Source organism: Microtus oregoni, unplaced genomic scaffold, assembly GCF_018167655.1.
Source record: "Microtus oregoni isolate MIOR12 unplaced genomic scaffold, Mior012 000057F_ref0000458, whole genome shotgun sequence".
Lineage (NCBI taxonomy): Eukaryota > Metazoa > Chordata > Mammalia > Rodentia > Cricetidae > Microtus > Microtus oregoni.
In genome coordinates, this window is record NW_024543833.1 from 796,043 (window position 1) to 818,160 (window position 22,118).

At 39.4% G+C, this 22,118-nt stretch overlaps 1 protein-coding gene across 3 annotated transcripts in view; it reads right to left on the minus strand.

The window, feature by feature from the left end:
* Smad2 (SMAD family member 2) overlaps positions 1 to 22,118 on the minus strand; it is a 62,295-nt gene that overhangs the window by 23,443 nt on the left and 16,734 nt on the right. For all 3 annotated transcript variants that reach the window (XM_041639174.1, XM_041639172.1, XM_041639173.1), the window contains exon 2: positions 17,982 to 18,268. In XM_041639174.1, coding sequence (XP_041495108.1) covers positions 17,982 to 18,217 — 236 coding nt within the window. In that variant the 5' untranslated portion in view covers positions 18,218 to 18,268. The remainder of the gene's footprint in view (positions 1 to 17,981; positions 18,269 to 22,118) is intronic.

Sequence of the window (22,118 nt, forward strand, 5' to 3'; positions counted from 1 at the left end):
AAACAGTCATACACATAAAACAGAATCATCCCGTTTTTGAAATAATATATTTGTCATCCCAAGAAACCCTCCATGCAGCCATTTGCAAAGCTCCCACCAAGTATTGCCCAGGTACTTGCACTCTCTCCTAGGTTACCCAGGAAAGTGTAACTTCAGCTCTTTTCTTTCAGATTCTGGCCAAAGCTTGATCTTGCTTTCCTGTGATTCCTAGGGCTTTCACTTTCTCTGAGGCCCCTGCTTCTTCCACTTTCATGTGGTTGCTTTGCCAAAACCCATTGTTTTCTTTGGTTTATAGGGAACAGCTTCTCTCTTCCTGACAATTGCCAGGAGTTTTCCTGTCCTTATCTTCTCTGAAATTGTAACAAAACTGTCCTTGAGCTTCTTTCCAAGTATATCTTCCAGTCCTCTTACTGATAAGTCTTATAATCCAAGAGGTAGCCCCAAATTCCCTACTAACAATAAGATATAAGATTATTACCAAAGATAAAAACACAAAACACTAACGACCCTGAAAGTATCTAAAGTTGGTTTTAAGATAAATGTGGGTTGGGGATACATCAGAGACAGAGTGTTGGTCTAGCCTACTCCTAGTAGGTACCATAGGAAGAAAAGGGAGTAACAAAATAAAGGAAGCAAAGCCCGACAAAAAAAATAAGAAACCAACACCAGAACAATCTCAGTAATTCTTTACATAGATAGGACACAGAGACACAGATAGACAGAGACACACACACACCCCTACCCATCTGTAAGTCACAGAAGATCTGTACATCGTTAACAAATTCTCAGGCATACATAAAGTATTAAAAAAAAAAACCACCACATGCTGGGGCCATTAAAAAAAATCAAAAATTTTAGAATAAACAATATGGAACTAAATAACCTCTAAGTGAAAGAAGAAATAACAAAATACACTTTACAATATTTTAAATGATAATGATACCACAGAATGAGAATGTTTGGGGAAGTGGGTAGACAGCTAAAAGAAGCTATAAAGACACATTTACTTCGGAAAACACATTCAAATAAGCTATTTTGAATCAGAGTTGATGGTGCAGGCCTGTATAATACCAGTTACTTACCAGGCTGAGGCAGGAGGCTCCCCGGTTAAATGCCTGCCTTGGCAATTTTGTGAGAAGTAAAAGGCACCTAGGGACACCAATTAGTGGCAGAAGTGCTGGCCCTGAGGGAGGGACGGAGGGAGGGAGGGAGGGAGGGAGGGAGGGAGGGAGGCTGGCCTAGGTTCAATCCCCAATATTAAAACAGGAAGGTCCTGGGTTCAATTCCCACTCATGTTAAAAAAAATCAAATTAGTGTTTTAAATTTTTATAGAAAACTATGTGTGACTAATCAGCAATGGCTCTAATTAGCACAACAAAGAAAAATTAAAAATGCAAACTATAGGAAAAGGTAGAAATATTAACTGTTTTCTTGGGACTAATGCCTTAACTTTATATAGAAATCCTAGGACGATTATGACAAACCTCTACAATACACTGGAGAACTGAGCAATGTTGTAAGATATACAAGCAATGATAAAATCTACTGTATTCCCATTATTTCAGTAACAAGTCTAAAATGTAAAATATTTAAAAAGATTCATCAAGATATATAAAGCTTAAGTAACAACTAAAAAATACTGAGACGGGCTGGAGAGGTGGCTCAGCGGTTAGGAGCATTGCCTGCTCTTCCAAAGGTCCTGAGTTCAATTCCCGGCAACCACATGGTGGCTCACAACCATCTGTAATGAGGTCTGGTGCCCTCTTCTGGCCTGCAGACATACACACAGACAGAATATTGTATGCATAATAAAAATAAATAAAAAGAAAAATACTGAGACATTTAAAACACACTGTATTCATAGGTGGAATGATCCCATATCAAGATGCTTCATTTTAACATGGTCTGTATCTTTCTAATCTACTACAGTCATCATTTTTACAAAACTTTTTGTGACACTTTAGTTAATGAAACTAATCCAAAGTGTATGAAAATGCAAAGAATTCCAATGCGAGGTTTGTATGCTATGCGTCTATCTGTGTGTTTTTAGGGCCCCCACGTGCTAAGGGACTTGACTAGTGACCTAGGGAAGTACTCTATCATGCAGCCACACCCCTCATCAGTGTAACGGATTCTGAATATACTGATGAATCTCAGAAATACTCTGCTGATGGAAAGAAGCTCAACATTTAAGGCTAGATACTGAATTGATTCCATTTACATGAATACACTGAACTGACAAAGTCAATTCAAACCAACATTGCTTAGGGACAGAACCATTGGGAAAGAACTGTCCAGGTAACTGACAGGTCCTTATTGTAGTAATAAGGGCGGCGGGCTACGTCCCCGGCACCCGGCCGCCCCCACGGCTAGCTTATGCACCGAAATAATTACACGGACACTGTATTCTTTTAATCACTGCTTGGCCCATTTCTATCTAGCCTCTTCTAGGCTAATTCTCACATATTAATTTAGCCCATTTCTAATCATCTGTGTAGCGTCAGTAGGTGCGCTTACCGGGAAGATTCTAGCCTATGTCCATCCTGGGTCGGAGCTTCATCGCCTGCGTCTGCCTGGGAGCTGGGAGCATGGCGTCTCTCTGAGGCGTCTGCTCCTGAGAGGAGAGCTGTCGAGTCTGAGTCCACTTCCTCTTCCTCCCAGCATTCTGTTCTGTTTACTCCTCCCACCTATCTTCTAACCAATGAGGGCCAAGCAGTTTCTTTTTATTTAACCAATGACCTTCCTCCATCATTCTATATGACACATTGGTGCCTTCATTGATCAAACCTAATTTGTCTGAACACCCAATCGATACATGTGCTTCATATACAAAAATTTTGTGAGGTTAACAAAGTAAAAGTCAGAAATAGTGGCCCAAGCCTACAATTTTAGCATTTGAGAGACTGAGACAGGATCTAGATCCAGTTCAAGCCAGGCTGGGATATATAGTTAAGACCTATTCTCAAAAACAGCAACAGCAATATACCCTTACACTCAGTTACATTTCTATGCATTGAAACAATCTTAGTGGAAATGAACAAGAAACAGCTCTGTGGTACTCAATGTGGAACACAGAACCTGCTGTACGAGAACAAAGGATCTGCAAAGACTGCAGATAGCAAAAGGAAGGTCTAAAAAAGACAAGCAATATGAAATAAAGTGTCCTAAAGAAACAGGTTTTTTTTGTTATTGTCCTGTCTGTTTTGTAGTACTGGGAGGCTAACAAATTTTATTTTCTCAAACAATGACACCAATACCCCAAACACATCAACTCTACATTTCCTAGTTTATTTGACTGCCTAACTTCATGACATTGTAAAACAGCTTAGCTACTGAAAATTATACCAAAAGAAAATGGTCTAATAACTTCTGACTAAATTTAACAGTTTACTAATACAATTTATGAAGAGTATCATATATGTGTGAAATACGATATAACAGACCATAGAACATCTACAATGATCTCTTTGCATTACTATAAAGACAGATGAGCAAGCACACTTGTGTTTGCATCTTATTCAAAGCCCCATAGTTCTTTGTATAGAACAATTTCTCTAGGGCAGATTATCACAGATGGATTATATAGCTTTCTTGCTTCTATATTTACCCTGAAGAAAACGGGCATGGAAAGGAGAAATGAAACATCTATTAAAATCCTAAGGGCACAAATATGATAACCATATTCATCAGCATACAGACATACTAGTTATCATTGTACTCATGAAACTATTTAGCAGTAAAGCTGGAAGAAATCCTTATCAACTTTCCCTACTAATCACACTCATAGGAATTACTGCAACTAACATACTTAAGTGTTTTTTTTGGCCTGCCTAATGGTTTAGCAGTGAAAGAAAGCACTTGCCACAAAAGCCTGACAACCTGAGGTCAACCCAAAGCCACTTATCTAAAAGCCAGATGTAGGGTGTCCAGTACGTGATCCCAGCACCCTGAAGTGAGAGGAGAGGTAGAGATAGGCAGGTCAGTGTGCTTGGAGAATGCAGTATGGCAGAGCAACAGCAGATCCTGTCTCAGCCAGATGGAAGGAAAGAACCAACTCCTAGAAGCTGTCTGACACTCACACCAAGGCACCTGTGCTCATATACCAAATCCTCCCTACACACAAATTTTCTTCATCTAAAATAACAATAAGCTCACATTTGAAGCTCAATTTCAAATCTAACATGTAATTTGTAAGCTGTATAGAACACATATTTTATAAACTAACATTTTGTACTTCATTTCAAATACCGATGAACATGTTTGTGTTAACATACTTTTACATGAAATACATGTATGTCTGTGCATATACATTCTACTGAACAATAAAAAGCAGCAGTGAGAACTCAGTTCGAGAAAGCACTCACTCACTGGGCCTCCGGTACAAACTTGCTTTACCAGCACAAAAATTGATCACAGGTTTCAGGCTACCCTGGATTACATTTGAGTTTGAGGCCTGCCTAGGCTACATAGCAAATTCAAAGCGAGCTTGAGTTATACAGTAAGGGCCTATAGCTCATCTGTAACTTGGCTTTTCTGGCACGTGTAAGTATCTTGGGTGTAATTTCCAGTACTACAGAAGGAAACACCAACCATGAGTGCTTATGCCTTGTATCCAATACTCAGGAAATACAGTAAGGTAGAGCTCTGAGTTCAAGGTTGGGGGACACTTGGAAATTTGGAAATGGGGGCGGAGGAAGAAAAAAAAAGCACTAACTTTGGGCAAAAAAAAAGACATACTGCCCAAACCCAACAAATCTTTAAACTAATTTTTTCTATTCATACTATTTGTATGATTTACAACTATAACTAAACAACCACTGTTTGAGCATTTTGTTTTTTATAACGTTCTTTGTCTAAAGAGAATGTCTCCTCTGCAAATCAAAGTGGGTAAGAATATAGGATACCCCATTTAAAAATGAAAGCAGATTGAAAATTGAACAAAATTAAATCGGTCAATCAATTAGAGAAGGGCCTCAACAAAACAAGCTTCACCCGAGACTCTAGCTCTTGATGAGTAATATACTCATTTAATATGGATTTGTAGGGAAATCTGTAACTAAGAAGCCATAATTACTTTTAGTGATGACTAAACTTTCATTTTTAAGTATTTCCAAATTTGTGTTTTTGATAAACAGAGGAGTCAACAAAGGAAACAAAGTAGAAACAACTGCATACTCTACCTGCCACCAACCTACACAAATGGACAAGACATTTACCTCTAGAGAGTGTGTGTGCATGAAGAGAGCCTTGGGAGCTGGGCTCCAGGAGCTATGCACCGGTACGAAACCTACTGATAACGAGGACACCCAGATGTCTGTCCTCTCTTCGTGGTTTGTTGTTGTTGTTGTTGTTGTTTGTTTTGTTTTGTTTGTAACAGGGCATCTCAGACACTACCTGATCTGGCCAAGAGCTTCTAGAAATTCTGCTATCTCACCTCCCATAGGGATACGCTGGGGTGGCAGACTGCACTGCTGCTACACTGGTGTTTATGTGGGCGCTGGGATCTGAACTCAGGTTGACCCACTAGCCATCTCCCCAGGCACTTCCACTGTATTTTATGACAGTTTCTCTCTCGCTGGTCTGGAACTCACCTATCTCTGTTCACCTGACTAGGTACTGGGATGGCACTCAAATCCCTGAGCTTACCTGTGCCCTCCTTCCAGTCCTCTCCATGGACTTTCCTTGTTCCTTCTATCATACCAAGAAAGGAGCTTTGGAGCTCTTGTCTTAATATATTAGCAAAGGAACAGGTGAACACAATGAGTGAGTTCTCACTGACGAAAAGAAATAAATTCCATTAAAATATAAAATTCTACCTTCTAACTCAAGAAACTACAATATAGACCAGGCACAAGTTCTAGGACAGCCAGGGCAGCCAGGTCTTGGCCCAGCATGGCAACGAATGACTTTAACTCTAAGTTCTGAGATTTGGCTTTAAGGATTTCTAGGGGAGTGGAGGACATAGCTTAGCTGGTAGATCGCCTTCCTACTATGTACGAAGCCCTAGGTTCAATCTGAGTGAGAGGTGGCACATGTCTACAAGTCCACACTTGGTGGAGAAAGGAGGATCAGGAATTCAGAGTCCCATTCTCTCAACACGGTAAGTACAAAAAAAACAAAAACAAAAAAAAAAAAACACCCTATCTCTTAAAAGGTCTCTTGAAATTCTTGATTCTTCCTTCAATTTGTCAGGCGCAGATTACTTCCCTTTTATAACCTCATTTTATCACCAACAGTTCCTCCTTGGTGGCCTTGTACTTGGGGAAAGGCCCTGTGAAGGATCTAGGTCTACTCAGTAACTAAGAACCCTCCTTGCTCTGCTTGCACCCCCCAAACTCTCCTCCTGAGATGATGAACTGGTTGTCTTCCCTTTCCTTCATCTCTACTCTAAGTAACGAGGTTAAAGTATTGCCTAAAGCTCAGAGAGTATTTCCTCTGCTTTTTATAAAAAATACCACCAAAATTGGCATCTTGACACTCTCTCTCCCTTCCTTTCTTCCTCCCTCCCTCCCTCCCTCCCCCCCCCCACCTCCTTTTAGAATGTGAGCACCTCAAGGACTTGGTAAGGAGATTTTCTCGATATTCTAATGTGCCTAGCACACTGTCAAAACTCAATACTGATAGATAAAAAAGATATGGTAGACATTTCACATCAATATATACCACATCAACACATTAACTATGCTTTACTGGTTCACTCGCAAAATTTATACTGTATAGCACAAACCTTAATGGTTTTTTTTTTTAGTTTTATAAAATACATAAATTGTGTCATTTTTAACTGTCTAAAAACCATCCCTCATGACCCTTTCTCAGTTTTACCCCTCTATTCCCTACTGTCAGGGTAACTGCTAAACTCTCTTTCTCACCTTAGAGTCTTCCTGAATGCCATAGAAATGGACTTATATACTGTACACTTCTGGGGTTCAACCTGACTCATTCAACAAATGGTCCTAAAATTTATTTATGTTAATGCAGGGCACAATTCTTTCTATGTGTTTGCTGAGCTTTCCATCCCCTGAACAGAACAGTTTCTTTAGTCACTGTTTTCTGATCAATACATACCCAACCTGTCAGCAGGCTGTAACTGTCAGGACAAAAGCTATGCAACACATACATCCACTGTGGACAGTTTCCGACTGGTGTTGGGACTACCTAGAGTTCCTGTGATATAACCAGATACAATGCTTGACTTACTGAAAATGGACAACTCTTCTTCCTGAGTGGATGTACTTCCTCCCTCATTACCTGAGCGCTCCAGGGACAGTCAATTTAATTATTCTGGTGACTGTACACTGGCTATTTCCTTACGGTGTCAGTTCTAGTTTTCTAGTGACACTGCATTTCCCTGTCCCAGCTGGTCCTTTGTATCTTTTGTGACATATCTCAATCTGTCCCTTTAAAACCTGAGCCGCCCATCTCTCACTACTGAATTATAGAGTTCCTTACAAACTCTGCCTCTAATCCTCTTTCTAAATATGCCTCACCTATTTTTCTCTCTCTGGCCTATTCTTCTAAAAACTCTTCTGGGGAGCAGCTTTTAACATCAACACAACTGGGTGTAACTTTCTCTTGACGTTAGTGCCCTTTAAAGAGAGAGCCTATTCACCCCCAAGCCACAAATATAAAATTTAGTGACTCCCTAATGTGTTTCCCTAAACACATGTTATGGTTTTAACTCCTGGGTGAGAAGCATGATTCACCTAGAATTTTCTGAGACAGTGGAACAGAGGGTCAAGCTCTTCCTTCCATACAGATACCCACTGTTCCAGAGCTCGAGGAAACCCTGTCTCCAAAAACCAAATAAATAAGTAATCAAGAAACGAATAATCTATTTAATCTTCAGCAGGCTGCTGTAAGTCTGCTTGCCTCACACACGACACTATTTAAAAATATGTGGGGCTCCCCTGTGTAGTTCATTCTTTACTGGGAGTCTGGTCTCCATTTTCAGGGCTGTGTGTGCCCAGTGTGCCTTGTGGTACTTTAGGTCAGACATAGTGGGTTCTGCACTTTGTGTGAATAAAAGCAAAATCTACGATATCATTCATTTTCTCTTCTTCCCACTGGCAAATGTGATCTAAATTTTGTTTGTGTCTCTATCACCTTATGCTACTTCAGCTCACACAGCTTGCCATGTGACACAGTGTCAGTCTAAAAGGAAGGCAGACCTGACCATGCTAGATAACATCTGATTCTTCTTCCTTCCTTTCTTTGATTTCTCTTGGCAAAGCTTTGAAATGTCATGGAGAGATCTTAGGTCTTATATCCTTGAGGCAGACTGTATTCCTAAGTATTTTAATGAATTGTTTTCTTATCATCACACTTCCATTTGTTTGAGCTAGTATTTGTAAAATATTACTGGCTTCAGGTAGACAATGCATCTGTGAAGGACAGCCGTGCGGCGCTGAATTTACTCATTTGCTTTTCTCTGCACAGAAAGAAAGGTGATCCACTCCTTTACCTTTGTTTTCTAGACTTTCCATTACTCACTGAACTCATACTTCCTCCACTGAAATAATGAACCAAAACACAGGAATAAGTGCTTTTGTCTAGTTGCTGATCTTAAAGTCTTCTATAATTAAATGTATGCCATCTCTTTTCTTAAATGTCCTTAATGAGGTAAGAGACTCCAATCTGTTGGGCGTATAAATGGACTATGAGTTTTGCTAAGATGTGTTTGATCTTAACCTTCAGGTTTCTCTGCTGTCAACTCAGTGAATTACAATAATTAAATATTGGAAGTTACATACCTATATCACAGTTAGCATAATATACATTATACTCAATTATGAAGTAATTTCCTTTTATTGAACATCACTTGAGTTCATGCCAACAATTTTTATCTATGTTTCTAACAAATACTGACCTCTAACTTTTAGAGACATCCTTGTCAAGTCATGGTCAATGCCCGTGCCCTTCTTTGGTTTGGCATAGCCCTTTCTTAGATACAGACAGACCCAAAGGGGAAACTTAAGATATAGACGGACCCAAAAGGGAAATACTCCCGATATCTTTTTCTGTATCTATAAGTGGTGTCACAATGCAACTTGAGATATTTCTACATGTTCCCTGTCTTTGAAAACTACCACAGACATACAACATCCTTGGCCATTGAAACAACTTAGTATCAAGTCTAAAAATGGTTTGTGGGACTATCTCAAGCCACTTGAAAATTATGAACTTTTAAAAATACTTAAAAATACAGCCAATGCTGAAAAGAGTATAGACTTTAATAATACAGCATATGGGCTTTCTAATTTTATTTTCCCATATAGTCTTTAACAATTCAAAAAATAGTATCGCAAATGAAGAAAAATCCTAATAAAAATACATCACTTTAATCTTTCAAATTAGATGTAGAAAAACCTGGAATATACACCAGATATAAGACAGGGATGACTAATAAAAAATGGAATCTTGTAAAAGTCAAGGCATAGATTTCTGCAATTCTTGAATTTGGTAGTAAAGAAATGCTTTTAAGGGCCTAAGAAATGGATCAGTGGGTATAGCAACTTATAATCAACCCAGATGACCTGAGTTCAAACTCTGGGACCCACATACTTATGTAAGTTGTTTTCTGACTTCTACATACCTATTCCTCTACAAATAAATGGTTTTTAAATGTCTTTATAATGTAACAACAAATACTCAAAATTTAGCATACCACCAAATGGAAACCAACTCCCACTTATAAAGCAAGGGCTTTCACATGCCAAGATTAACTGTTCAGGGAATGTGCAGACTGCCCTCTATTTATCCCTAAGATGCACCTGTCAGAAGCCACCATACACAAGCAACAGGGAAAAATCTTTTCATTTATTTTTTTGAGACAATGTCTCACTATGTGGCTGGCCCAGATTCACTATCACTATGTAAACCACGTTGGTTCCAACTCACAGAGATCCACCTGCCTCTGCCTCTGGAGTTCTGGGATTAAAGACATGAAGCATGCCTGGCGTGGGAAAACTAAGTTAACTTTTTCATTATAAACTTTTGCTTAGTATCTATCTTCCTCTACCTAAATGAAAATAATTTTCCATTAACACCCCTTCCTATCTCCTACCACCCTAGCAAAGTTAAGAGAAACTATATCCTCTGAAATACAGGCAAGAGCCTAAAAGGTAGTTTTAAAAGGAAAAGGCCAAGATGATTGATGTTAGTGTCTCAAAATGTGCTTCAGGTCCCATTTCAGCATCTACTGATCAGTTATCCAGGAGTTTCCAAAGCGTACTTCCTATAACATATCCGGTAACAACCCCAAAGCAGTGTTCTTGAGAACAAAGCCTACACCAAAGCTGAAAACGCAGCTCAGCTGGTGAAGTGCTTGCCACTCCAGCATGACAGACTTGAGTTTAGACACAGTGCCTGGGAACAAGTTAGGTACAGCAGTAGATGCCCGGAATCCCAGTGCTGGAAAGGCAGATAGGTCATGTTGCTACTGGATGACTGGCCAAGTCTTCCTGAATCAGCGGGCTACAATTCAGAGAGCTCTACTTCAGTGACTTCTGTCCACTGTCACTTCTGTCCTCCACATACCCAAAAACACGGGTGTACATATTGTGTGTACACATGCACACACACAATGGCAGAATGATGATAATAAAAGGAAATCCCAATTAAAAATGGCTACAATAAAATATTTTCTGAAAATAAAGTGTCTTACAAATGTTTGTAATGTCCCTCTAACCTCGTGTTTGTCTCCATCCACCAACATGGAACTCAGTTCCAAAGGAAGACACACAACACATGGAATACGCTGGCCTTGGTGAAAGCCCTCCTCCCACTGTCCAGTGTTAACATGTCAAACTGTATTCCCTAAAGCTATCACAAGGTTTCCTGTCATGTCCAGACACTTATAAATGGCAAATACTTTTAGGAATTAAAAATTCTGCCTGATCTAAATCAAAATCTTGTACAACATTTAACTATACTCCATCTTCCTTGGACTGTCCAGATGTCACTTCTACAGCCTGCCGAGTGCAGGATTAACAAGGGTTCTGATTTGACAAGAAGGTGAGGCCTTGCACAAGTCCAACACCCTAATGCTGATTCTCTTCCCTCTACATTCGGTCAGGAGCTAACTTCTCAGGTCATTATGCCTAGATCATGCAGACCCAGCATTGGGTTCTCTTCCTTTCAACATAACTTTCGCTATCTTGCTATCTATTCAGTCCCTGGCATAACATTTGCATCTTTGGCCCATCATACCCAAAAAGGCAGGCCACTCTAATCATGAACTTTCTTTATGAAAATGCTATAAAGAACAGCTCTGGCTGGCTTCTCACTTTTTAAGCTTCTCCAAGAAGTCAGGTACTAATCTATGCATCTCGCAAACCTCAGCAGACACCAAACAAACTGAGAAATCATTCTGAAGACCTTCAATTTGAAGACCAGAAGAAATACTACCACAGATCCTACTCTCTTCAATCAAGTTCTATTTTACGTAGTCTACAAGTGAGTGATAGGTTTAAGTATAATAATGCTTAAGCTATCAAGATGGCTCAATGGGTAAAGGGGAGCTTGCTGCCAAGTCCAATGACCTAAGTTTAACACCTGGGTTCCCACATGGTTAAAGAAAAGAACCAATTCCTTCAAACTGCCCTCTGACCATCACTCCTGTGCCATGACATGATGTGCATACCCATGCACACAAAGACACAAACACACACACACTCTAAGACTGAAAAGTGTGTTTGCATGTGTAACAACACTTGTCTCAGGAAACCCTCTGTGCAAGTCATACAGGAATGCTGTGACACTTCAACTGTGAACATCGGTTACAATCCACTGTTCTCAAATCTGTGGTCTGACTTCCATCTTAATAGTGTTAGTCCTGCCAGCAGGTTGGACAGAAGCAGGACACAGCTGGTCAATGTTCCAGCTCTGTTCAGTATTCCTTTTCTAAGAAAAACAAAAAAGAAAAATATCTTGTTCAGAGACAATGGAGAGCACATGGAGTAATGGAATCCAAAATGAGCTAAAACTGTGAAGGGAGAAAGCTCTGGAAGTGAACTGAACATCTGTCCATGTCTCCCCACAGGGTTCACTGTAGGTTCTAGGCACAGGTTGAGGGCCAGCCCTAGTCTGGGGGGGACATCCCTCCTCAAGAAAAGAATGCAGTACAGTTTTTGACATTCACAAGTCTCTCCCTTCAAGATGTTCAGCGGTTTTTAAGGCTGATGACAAAGAACTAAACTCAGAGCAGAAAGAGACAAAAGTAAATTCGCTAGATTTTGAGGGATTAGATGACAGTCTATCGGGTTTGTATCAAAATCCCAGGAGAGCACGGTTTGTAGATGAGGTGTAAGGCAACACAGACCTACATCCAATTAAAATGCAACCAGACCTAATGCATTTCGATTAGCCTCTCTCACCATCTACCTTACACTGGTAGATTACTTTCATGAAATTAACATTTGCACCAATTACAATTTCTTCTGTCTTTGAATGTTTTTATGCTATGTGGTGGAAATACAATCAAATTTACATGACATTTGAAGAGGTAGGAAAATGTGAGTAATAATCTAAACAACAATCAGGCAGTATTAGTAGACAAATAAAATGTTCCAGATATTAAGAGCTGGAAAACACTTTAATGTAATTATATCATGAAAAAGATAAAATGGGCAGTTTTTATACTCCATATAAAAAACTAAAACCAAGGATCATTTGAAGAACTTATTATACATATTTAACTATAGACTGGTACCATCTACTACAAATACAAAAATAAAATCAGTAATAGGCGTGTCAAAAGGAAAAAAAAAAACCTAAAAATTCAAAAGGAGTGAAAGGAAAAAAGAATGGCAAGACTTGCAATAGTAGAGACATTTAATTTTAGCCCAAGTACAGAGAAGATTTAAAGTAACATAAGATAAGCTAAAGTGGTGTCTATGTCTCCGCTACACTTTCCACAGGTGTTGTGCTTACCTGTCTCGTCAGGGCCAACTACACAAGCCCCTTAAGTACTCTACTACAGACCAGAGGAGAAAAGAGTAACCAGTACTCCTAAAGACTGTCCCGAATGATTATGACCTGCCCAGAATGCAGTTAGCCATACAGGAAAAGTGTGTGAAAACTGAAATAGCTTCAGTTAAAATTGGAAACAGATTAAGGATAGTAAGCAAACAAAATGATTGTCAGTACTATTTTAGCTAGGATGAGTTTCTCCCTGAAGTCAACACAATACATTATGGTACAAGAAAGATCTTTGCTTTCTTGCCTCCTATGTTACAAACTAATTTTATAGGAGCTGTTTAATCTGAGCATAATCTGCTAATTTTTACAAAAGATCAAAGGTCCTAAGGCTGGTGTGTTTTCTCTAATGAAGTGATGATAAAAATAAAATAAATTCTGTGTGGGCTGGGGCAATGGCTCAGTGTGCAAAAACAACTTGTTGCAAGAACATGAGAGTCTCAGTTGAAATTCCCAGAACCCAAAATTCAGACACAGTATGAGCACCTCTAATTCCAGAGCTCCTAAGGGCAGGTGGGAGGCAAAGACAGTTCCCTGAAAACTTGTGACCCAGCTAGCCCGATACACACAACAGGAAAACACAAAAACCTTGTCTCAAATAAGGTGGACAGCAAGGATGCCACCTGACACTGTTCTCTAGCAGCCACATGAATGCTGTGTCATGTGCGCATGTGTGTACACACATACAAACACACACACACAAGCACGATTAAAACAACTTTCATGACTGAATATATTAGATATACAAACGGGCTTTGAATGTGTTATAACAGGAGACCCCTTGAAAACCTTAAAAACCATAATGTAGGCATCTGAAAACCATTAAGAGTCTCATAAGTGCCTTTCAAAGCATTTTATAGGATGCTTAACCACGACCCAAGCACTTTCACAATTTATAAACAGAGCATATAAAAACTGTAATTGCATGCTAAGGCTGATAAAAAGTATCATTACTTATAACCTCAAAGTTCTACTCTTGAATTTATAGTCACTGATCTCATTGGTTTTACAAATAAACTATATATTTGAATTAACTAAATTTTACATAATACAATGTTGCCTTAACAAAACCTTTTCTATGCAGGATGGGTAATACAATTAAATGTCTACAATTAATGCACATCCATCTGAAAAACATAAAAGGAAAGTGAAGATGTGGAGTATGTGTTTGTTTCAAATAGATTCTACTGGGGCTGGAGAGATGGCTCAGAGGTTAAGAGCATTGCCTGCTCTTCCAAAGGTCCTGAGTTCAATTCCCAGCAACCACATGGTGGCTCAGAGCCATCTGTAATGAGACCTGGCGCCCTCTTCTGGCCTGCAGGCATACACACAAACAGAATATTGTATATATAATAAATAAATAAATAAATAAATAAATATTTAACAACAACAACAAAAATACCAAATAGACTCTACTCGTGGCCAAGGCTTGTATCTTACAACTCTCTCTGGGCAGAAACAGGACATAGTCACACACCACCACCTTTCTCACACAAGGAAGCAGTAAAGTCAAAGCCACATCCACTTTGTTAGGATCCAGTCTCAGTACTGGGTAAGCTAACTCAAAACCAGGCAATCAAAGAGCTCCCCCATTAGTGCTCCACCCAGAACCACACTTACCCTGCACAATGCATAAATGGGAGGGAGAATTAGCCTCTTCTGAAGTATACACCCATGTTTAGGAATAAAAGAATACTACAGTTTGGGTTTCAAATAACTTCCAAGTATCCTCATTTACCCAGACATGTAAAAGCATATGAATGTGACACTAGAAAAGAAGTTGACAATCTGAACAAATTCTTTTGATTACTCTGATGTTTAAAAGTTTAGAAGATGCAAAAGAAAAACCAAGTATCAATGACCACACTAGAAACTTAATGTCCTGAAGGAACACCAGCCTAACAAGCAATATGACCTTTACTGAGGGTAACTGGGTGAAAGAGAAGACCTGTGATACTTTTTCCAACAGTATATTCTAGGCTGACCTTCAACCACATACACATACTGCTTCCATGTTTCTAAGTAAACAGTTCTGGAGGCAGGACGTATGTATCACGTTTTCTTCGGTGAAAATCATTGCCAAGAACATGAGGAGTCTCTGACTGTTTCTTTAGTTATTACCTGACCTCTGGGTTCCCACACATGTACGCATAATGGCTATGGCCATTTTAGGTCCATAACTTATTCTTTTATAACTCCATTCCCATCAGAGGTTTTGATTTTGCTTTATTTTATTATAGCTAAAAATACTAAACGGTTTTTAGTTTCTTCCCTGACTCAATTCCCATTATGATTTTATGACTGAGTTTTCTCCCTTTCCCTGCTCTTAAAAATGCAGAGACAGGAGGATTTCCTGCAACTGTGTTGATTGGCCCAGGTTGGTCCAATTCCACATAAATTGCTCTGCGCCATCTGTTCCATTGCCCAGCATAGTAAGAAAGCTGACTAGTGCTGCTATCTTTCCAGCTTCTAACTCTCTGAGGCAGCTGGAGGTGGGGGAGTAGGAGAACAGAAAGCCAGGGCTGTTCTGGGCAATTTTAATCCCACTCTGTATTAGTGGGGCAAAGGGCAAAAAGGGGGAAACTGCTCCAAGTCAACAAAACAAGTATTTTAGCTGTAAACACTTGCTATATTGTAAGCCAGTATGTTCTCCACCAAGTGACCTTGTAATTTTAGGCTTGCAAAGTCTTAAGGTATTTATTGTATTAACAACTTAGTTGCATTTGAAAGTGAATGAGGTTAAATACATTTTGTATCACATTTGAGATAGATGTTTGAACTGGCCTTAGATCACCCACAACACTCATGAACTCAGGTAGCCGAAATTACCTTTCCCACACTCATTTCCCATCTTTTACACTACATAACTGAGGTGACTGAATTTCAATTAAAACTTACTGTTTAAGGATATTTAGTAGTTAAGCAATGACTAATAGGCCAGGTGGAGGTGGGAGACAGAGAACACTAAGAGTGGGGGATGTAGTCAGGAGCAGAATACTTGCCTAACGTGTAGGCCCTCTATTCAATCCTTAGCACCACTAGAAAAACAAAACTGTAAGATAACAAAATTAAGCTGCCTTCTGGGTCTTCTGAATTTAGATTTAAACAATTCCATCCTTCCGAGTCACACTCAAGTGCAGTCTGATGTCCCTGCACAGCATGCTGTGGGTTCCTGCTAACTTCAGAATTGGCTCCACCATCACTAGCCCCTCAGTTTATGCTCTAAGGATATCTTCTCACTGGGAATGAGAAATCCTTCACCAGTCCCTTGTCCCCAACTTCTACCATCTCCATTCCAGTGCTACTCCTGTTGAAACCGGTTTCTTCTGATTAATTTCTACTCTCCACCACAGAGACTCCCTGGGACAAAGCTTCCCAGGGCTTCCTTTGGATGGAGGTCCCTGGGCGTTTCTTTCCTAATAAGTACTATCCCTGCAGAATTACATAAGTTTACCTCCTTCACCAACAAGCAAGCAATTCAACAGCAAATCCAGCACATATGAGCCAAGCAGTGGACACTTAAATTATTTACAAACTAAATGCTACCAACCACAGAATGAAAACTTAACAAGCAAAACTTGACTTAATCTTAGCCAATTTGCTGTGAGTCCTGTGATGTCCACTTCAAACACAGGCCAGCTGTAGTCATTTTGAGACCCAGCATAGCCATGTCAGTCCAATTCTGCTCGCCCTGCACTAGACTGTCACGGCACTACAGCTCATCTTCACATTCCCACAAGCCCACGCACACACACCTGCACCCGCCCACAGCACCACCACCTCTTCTCCCCTCAGCATTTCTCTGTTGGCCAGGATAACTCAGTAAGATACACTTTTTAAAAATCTTTTTTAAAAAGGCAGTTTGGGAAAAAAAAAAAAGTCCTTATTTGCTCCTTATGTTATTTAGTCACACTTTCAAACTTCCCCAGCTCCCTAAAATGCTAAGTGTTTTTTTCTTCCTTTCTGCCTTGGAATCTTTACACTGGCCCTTTCCCCTGGCTACAAGACTGTCTCCCTGGTAACCAGCTCAAATCTGACCTCTGCAGCCAAAACAGCTGTGCAACCTCCGCCTCACATACTTGCATACCACCCCTGCACTTGTCTTCTGAGTTCATTGCTTTCTCAAATTATGTTCACTTATTCAACAGGTAAACTGACTTAGGAACTTTCTATCTGCTCATCACTACGTCCCCATTTGTCTAAAATAATACACACACCAAGCACCTCATCAGCATTTATAAAAACAAAAGAACAAACCAAGAAAGGTAGCTTAAGATATACATAAACAAAGTAAAAATGGCTGTCTACAAAACAAAGCAGAAACAATCTACTCCATCTGACAAGTAGGAAGGTTGGTGTTCCTGGGCTCCATCACTACAGGCCCCGAGTGTGTATCTCTCAAAGCTCCCTGGAAACAAGCACAGCCAGCCCTCGCCTACAGCACTCAGAACATTCTGTCTTTTGGACGCACACATGCAGCTGTAATGCACGCACAAACCACTGGAACATGCTTTCAAATGACCTGCCACAATCCTAACTGTGGTACTTAGCTATAAAATGATTAAAATTCTACTCAAAATTCCAACCTTGTGAGAAACAGGTCCTTCCAGTGCACAAGTCCGGTCTCTGAGATGCGGCCTCACCTACAATCCCTGCTAGAGCGTGTATCTCGTCAGGAGACAGCAGCACTTTTAACTATTTACTGACTGACCAAGGAAGAAGGAAACTACTAGCCAGTACTTGTCAGCGATAGCTATGGGCATCCGGTTCCCTCCCATTCAATGACTCTATTCAAATTTCAATCATAGAGATGAAAATAGCAAACAACTTCAAGTAATGAAAATAAAACAAATCTCAGTATTGCTTGACTAAACTTCACTACTCAAGAAACTAAACTGTAAAATAAACAGGATTAAAGAGAACAAAATAACTGTATTTTAACAAGCACTATGTACAGATGCCCTCTCTCCAGGTGCCTTCCGCATGCCCGGCCCCGCCTCACTTACCTGGGGATGGTGACACACTTAGTATTGCAGTTCTGAGTTGTGATGGCTTTCTCGAGCTCATCTAATCGTCCTGTTTTCTTTAGCTTCTTCACCAGACTTTTCACGGCTTTCTCACACCACTTTTCTTCCTGTCCGTTCTGTTCCCCGCCACCTGCTCCTCCAGACCCACTGGCTGATTTTTTCCATCCCAAAAGTCTTTTCACCACTGGCGGAGTGAATGGCAAGATGGACGACATTTTCTTACCAAAGGTTACAATCCACACTCAGAAACAGCCTGGAAATATACCCTAGAAAAGACATTGAAACATTAATTTTAAAACTAAATTAAAGTAGTGATTTCAACATGCTATCGAATGCAAACCATAGCAAACAAAAATTCGAATTCTTCAATCTGGAATTCAATATTCAGTAAAATGCTGAATTGTAGCAACAAATCCTTTTAAAAATCAGAATGACTCAAATCTTAGGCAAATATGATTTTTCAAATAAAAATCTTTATAAATGCTCCGGACAATTTTACTAAAGCCATTTCTCTCTACTCTTAAATTTTTACAAATTAACACTTGATAGTAATTAAAATATTTTCACAAAGATCAATTTTTCTTACATTTTTAGAACCTCATTCTAGTCTCAAAAGAATTAGCAAAAAAATCAAGGCTTGGCATATACATAGTTAAGTAGTGGACTACTTGTCTAACATGAACAGGCTCTGGATTCAACCCTCCCAACAATGAGGGCGAGGGAGACCTAAAATATACACAAACCAACTGTTCACAGAGTTTTGGTTTTTAAAGACAGGGCTTCTCTGTAGCTTTGGTGCCTGTCCTGGAGCTCAGTCTGTAGATCAGGCTGGCCTCGAACTCACAGAGACGCACCTGCCCCTGCCTCCCGAGTGCTGGGATTAAAGATGTACACCACTACCACCTGGTTTTTAAATTTTAAATTTTCATTAAGAATAAAGAAAATCAAGCACACTTGTGGAGAAAGGCTCTATTCAACCTCATCAGCTTTAATTCTACCTATTCCTAACACCCGTTTTCACTGTTACCTAGATTTTTCTTTTTTATTATGCCTACACATGGCAGAAGAGGGCACCAGATCTCATTACAGATGGTTGTAAACCACCATGTGGTGGGGGGAATTGAACTTAGGACCTCTGGAAGAGTAGCCAGTGCTCTTAACCTCTGAGCCATCTCTCCTGCCCCTTTACTGTTATCTAGTAATATACACAACAAAATTAAGAACAATTTTGTTTTTTTTTTCTTCATAAAACTGATTCAGGAAGTAACATCTATGTGACTTTACATTCTCTAATTGCTTTCCTTGTGGGGTCATAAATTCATAAATTTATTCTTCTATCCATACAACAGGAGGTTAGCTATACATACTTTAGCTTTTATTTCAACCTCCATCAATAGACACTGTGTGGTTTGTATCACATTATTTATCTATAAGCCAACAATGTTCTACCTGCTGTACCAATTTGCAGGCTAAGAACTTCTATCATCTTTCTATGCAATATGATTGATCACCCTTTAATGACCAGTGGCAAGATCTATTTATTAGGGTTACTTTCTCAGTCTATTCCATCTATTATTATCTATAATTCTTTAAAGGAACTTTCCCTCATCAGTTAGGGCTGTGTGTTTAACCTAAAACACATTTACTTAAAGTTAAATCGGGTTAAGTATTTCATTTTAATGTCTATTATTTCTATTAGTTTCCTGGGGCTGCTGTCATGCATTACCACAAACATTACCATAAGGGCACTGGGCTGGGGGTTCATCAGGAAGACTCATAACAACCTCATCTCAAGATCTGTAAGTGTATCTGACAAAAGACCTTTTTTTATCCAAATAAAATCACATCACAGGTCCTGGACAGGTTGGGGGGGGGGGATCCATTCAGTGCACTATAACTCTGGTTTATTCTCATGTCCCTTCCTCTAACACTGGTTTTAAATAGTCACTTGTATTATCTTACTATATATAGAAAAAAGTCTAACATAATATCAATGTAATTTCTAAAACTAAGATTATTATACAACATTTAAGATTTCTTTACATCTCTATCTACTGAGGACACTCAGGAAACTCCCTTAGAAAGTCACCTAAAATAGTCACTTTCTCCAGCAGTGACAGCAATGTGAGACAGATCTATTTCTTTGTGCCTTCCACTTAAGAATTATTCTTTTCCTTAAATTTTATACCCATCATGTAAATGTTTATACATTTCCAAAGTCACACTACATAACAAGTGTCTGCCCATCCTATCGGCGTCTTGCCTTTTTAATCTGTTGTTTTACAGCTATGAACACAAACATATATCTCCACCCACTCTCACCATATCAGTCCTTTTTATTACGTACGGTACTACTTTGTAAACTAGATTTTTATACCAGCTTTATGTCCTGAAGTCATTCTTTATCAGTTCACACAGTGAACTTGAAGACAGGCCAAATTAAAGTATCCAAAGTGAACCACAAAGGTGTGAACAGGGTGGAGATCCCAGAACATCCAGGAAGAAATGTTAATTATACTTATTTAATGTCTAGTCTTCCCGACTTGAAATGTCTCAGCATGCTGAGCTCCAGCCAAGTACAGTTCAGAGGGTAGAGCACTTAGAGCAAGGATGAAGCTTTGGGTTCAATGACCTGCAGATCAAGAGGGAAAATACTAAAAATTCACATGGAAACAAAAAAGATGTAGAATAGTCAAACTCAATTTTGAGAATGAAAAAGGAAACTAAGTGACCTACCTTACCTTATTTCAAGACTTGAAAAGAACCAAAAACAAAAATTAAAAAGCCTAAACAGTCTTAGTAATTACAGAGTAGGTTCAGAGGGAAAGGCTACGATTCTAGTGGGCGAGGATGCCCAGAAGAGCCTACAGATTAACAGCCTACTTTCCACCAAGTTAGTCTACATTCCAACAATTTTCCAACACGTGGACGAAAAGCACCGACCCCTTCCTCACATCATTGTTCATGGCTGGACAGAATCTTTAGCTCTGGAGGAGAAAAAGAGTATTTTTATGACCTTAAAAACTTTTGACGAGGGGGCTGGCGAGATGGCTCAGCAGTTAAGAGCATTGCCTGCTCTTCCAAAGGTCCTGAGTTCAATTCCTGGCAACCACATGATGGCTCACAACCATCTGTAAAGAGGTCTGGTGCCCTCTTCTGGCCTGCAGACATACACACAGAAAGAATATTGTATACATAATAAATAAATAAATAAATAAATAAATATTAAAAAAAAAACTTTTGACGAGCGGTGGTGGCGCACACCTTTAATCCCAGCACTCGGGAGGCAGAGGCAGGCGGATCTCTGTGAGTTCGAGACCAGCCTGGTCTACTAGAGCTAGTTCCAGGACAGGCTCCAAAGCTACAGAGAAACCCTGTCTTGAAAAACAAAAAACAAAACAAACAAACAAAAAAAAAACTTTAAAAAGCACCAACCATTAATTCCTATAAAGTAAGACATCCAAGTTAAAGAATACTTATATGAAAGTTCCACTGAGGGGCTGGAGAGATGACTCAGAGGTTAAGAGCACTGGTTGCTCTTCCAGAGGTCCTGAGATCAATTCCCAGCAACCATATGGTGGCTCACAGCCATCTATAATGAGACCTGGCGCCCCCTTCTGGCTTGCAGGCACACATGGAAGGAATGCTGTATACCTAATATAATAAATAAATAAATATTAAAGAAAGAAAGTTCCACTGAAAGGTAAATGGACAAGTCACAGATTGGGGCAAGTTTTACAATATGTGTATCTGACAATGGACTATAATTTAGAATGTATAAAACTAACAAAATAATTTGTTAAATAAGAGTAACAAATTACAAATATTTAATCAAAGAGAGTAAAAGATCATACTAGGGGATGTTTAATACCACTACTGTCAGAAAAATGTAAATTAAAACCAAAATGAAATACTATTTCATCACTTACAAAGGTTGTCAATTTTTCTGACAATGCCAAGAGTTAGTGAAAACACAGACTACCTTAGTATCCTACTGGTACACTGACTGCCTAAAACAGCACAAACAGACTAACTCAGGTGTCAGCAAAGCTGGCACTCCAAGCATATGTCCCCTGCTCCAAAATAAATAAATGTAAACAAATTCTTCAAAAAAAT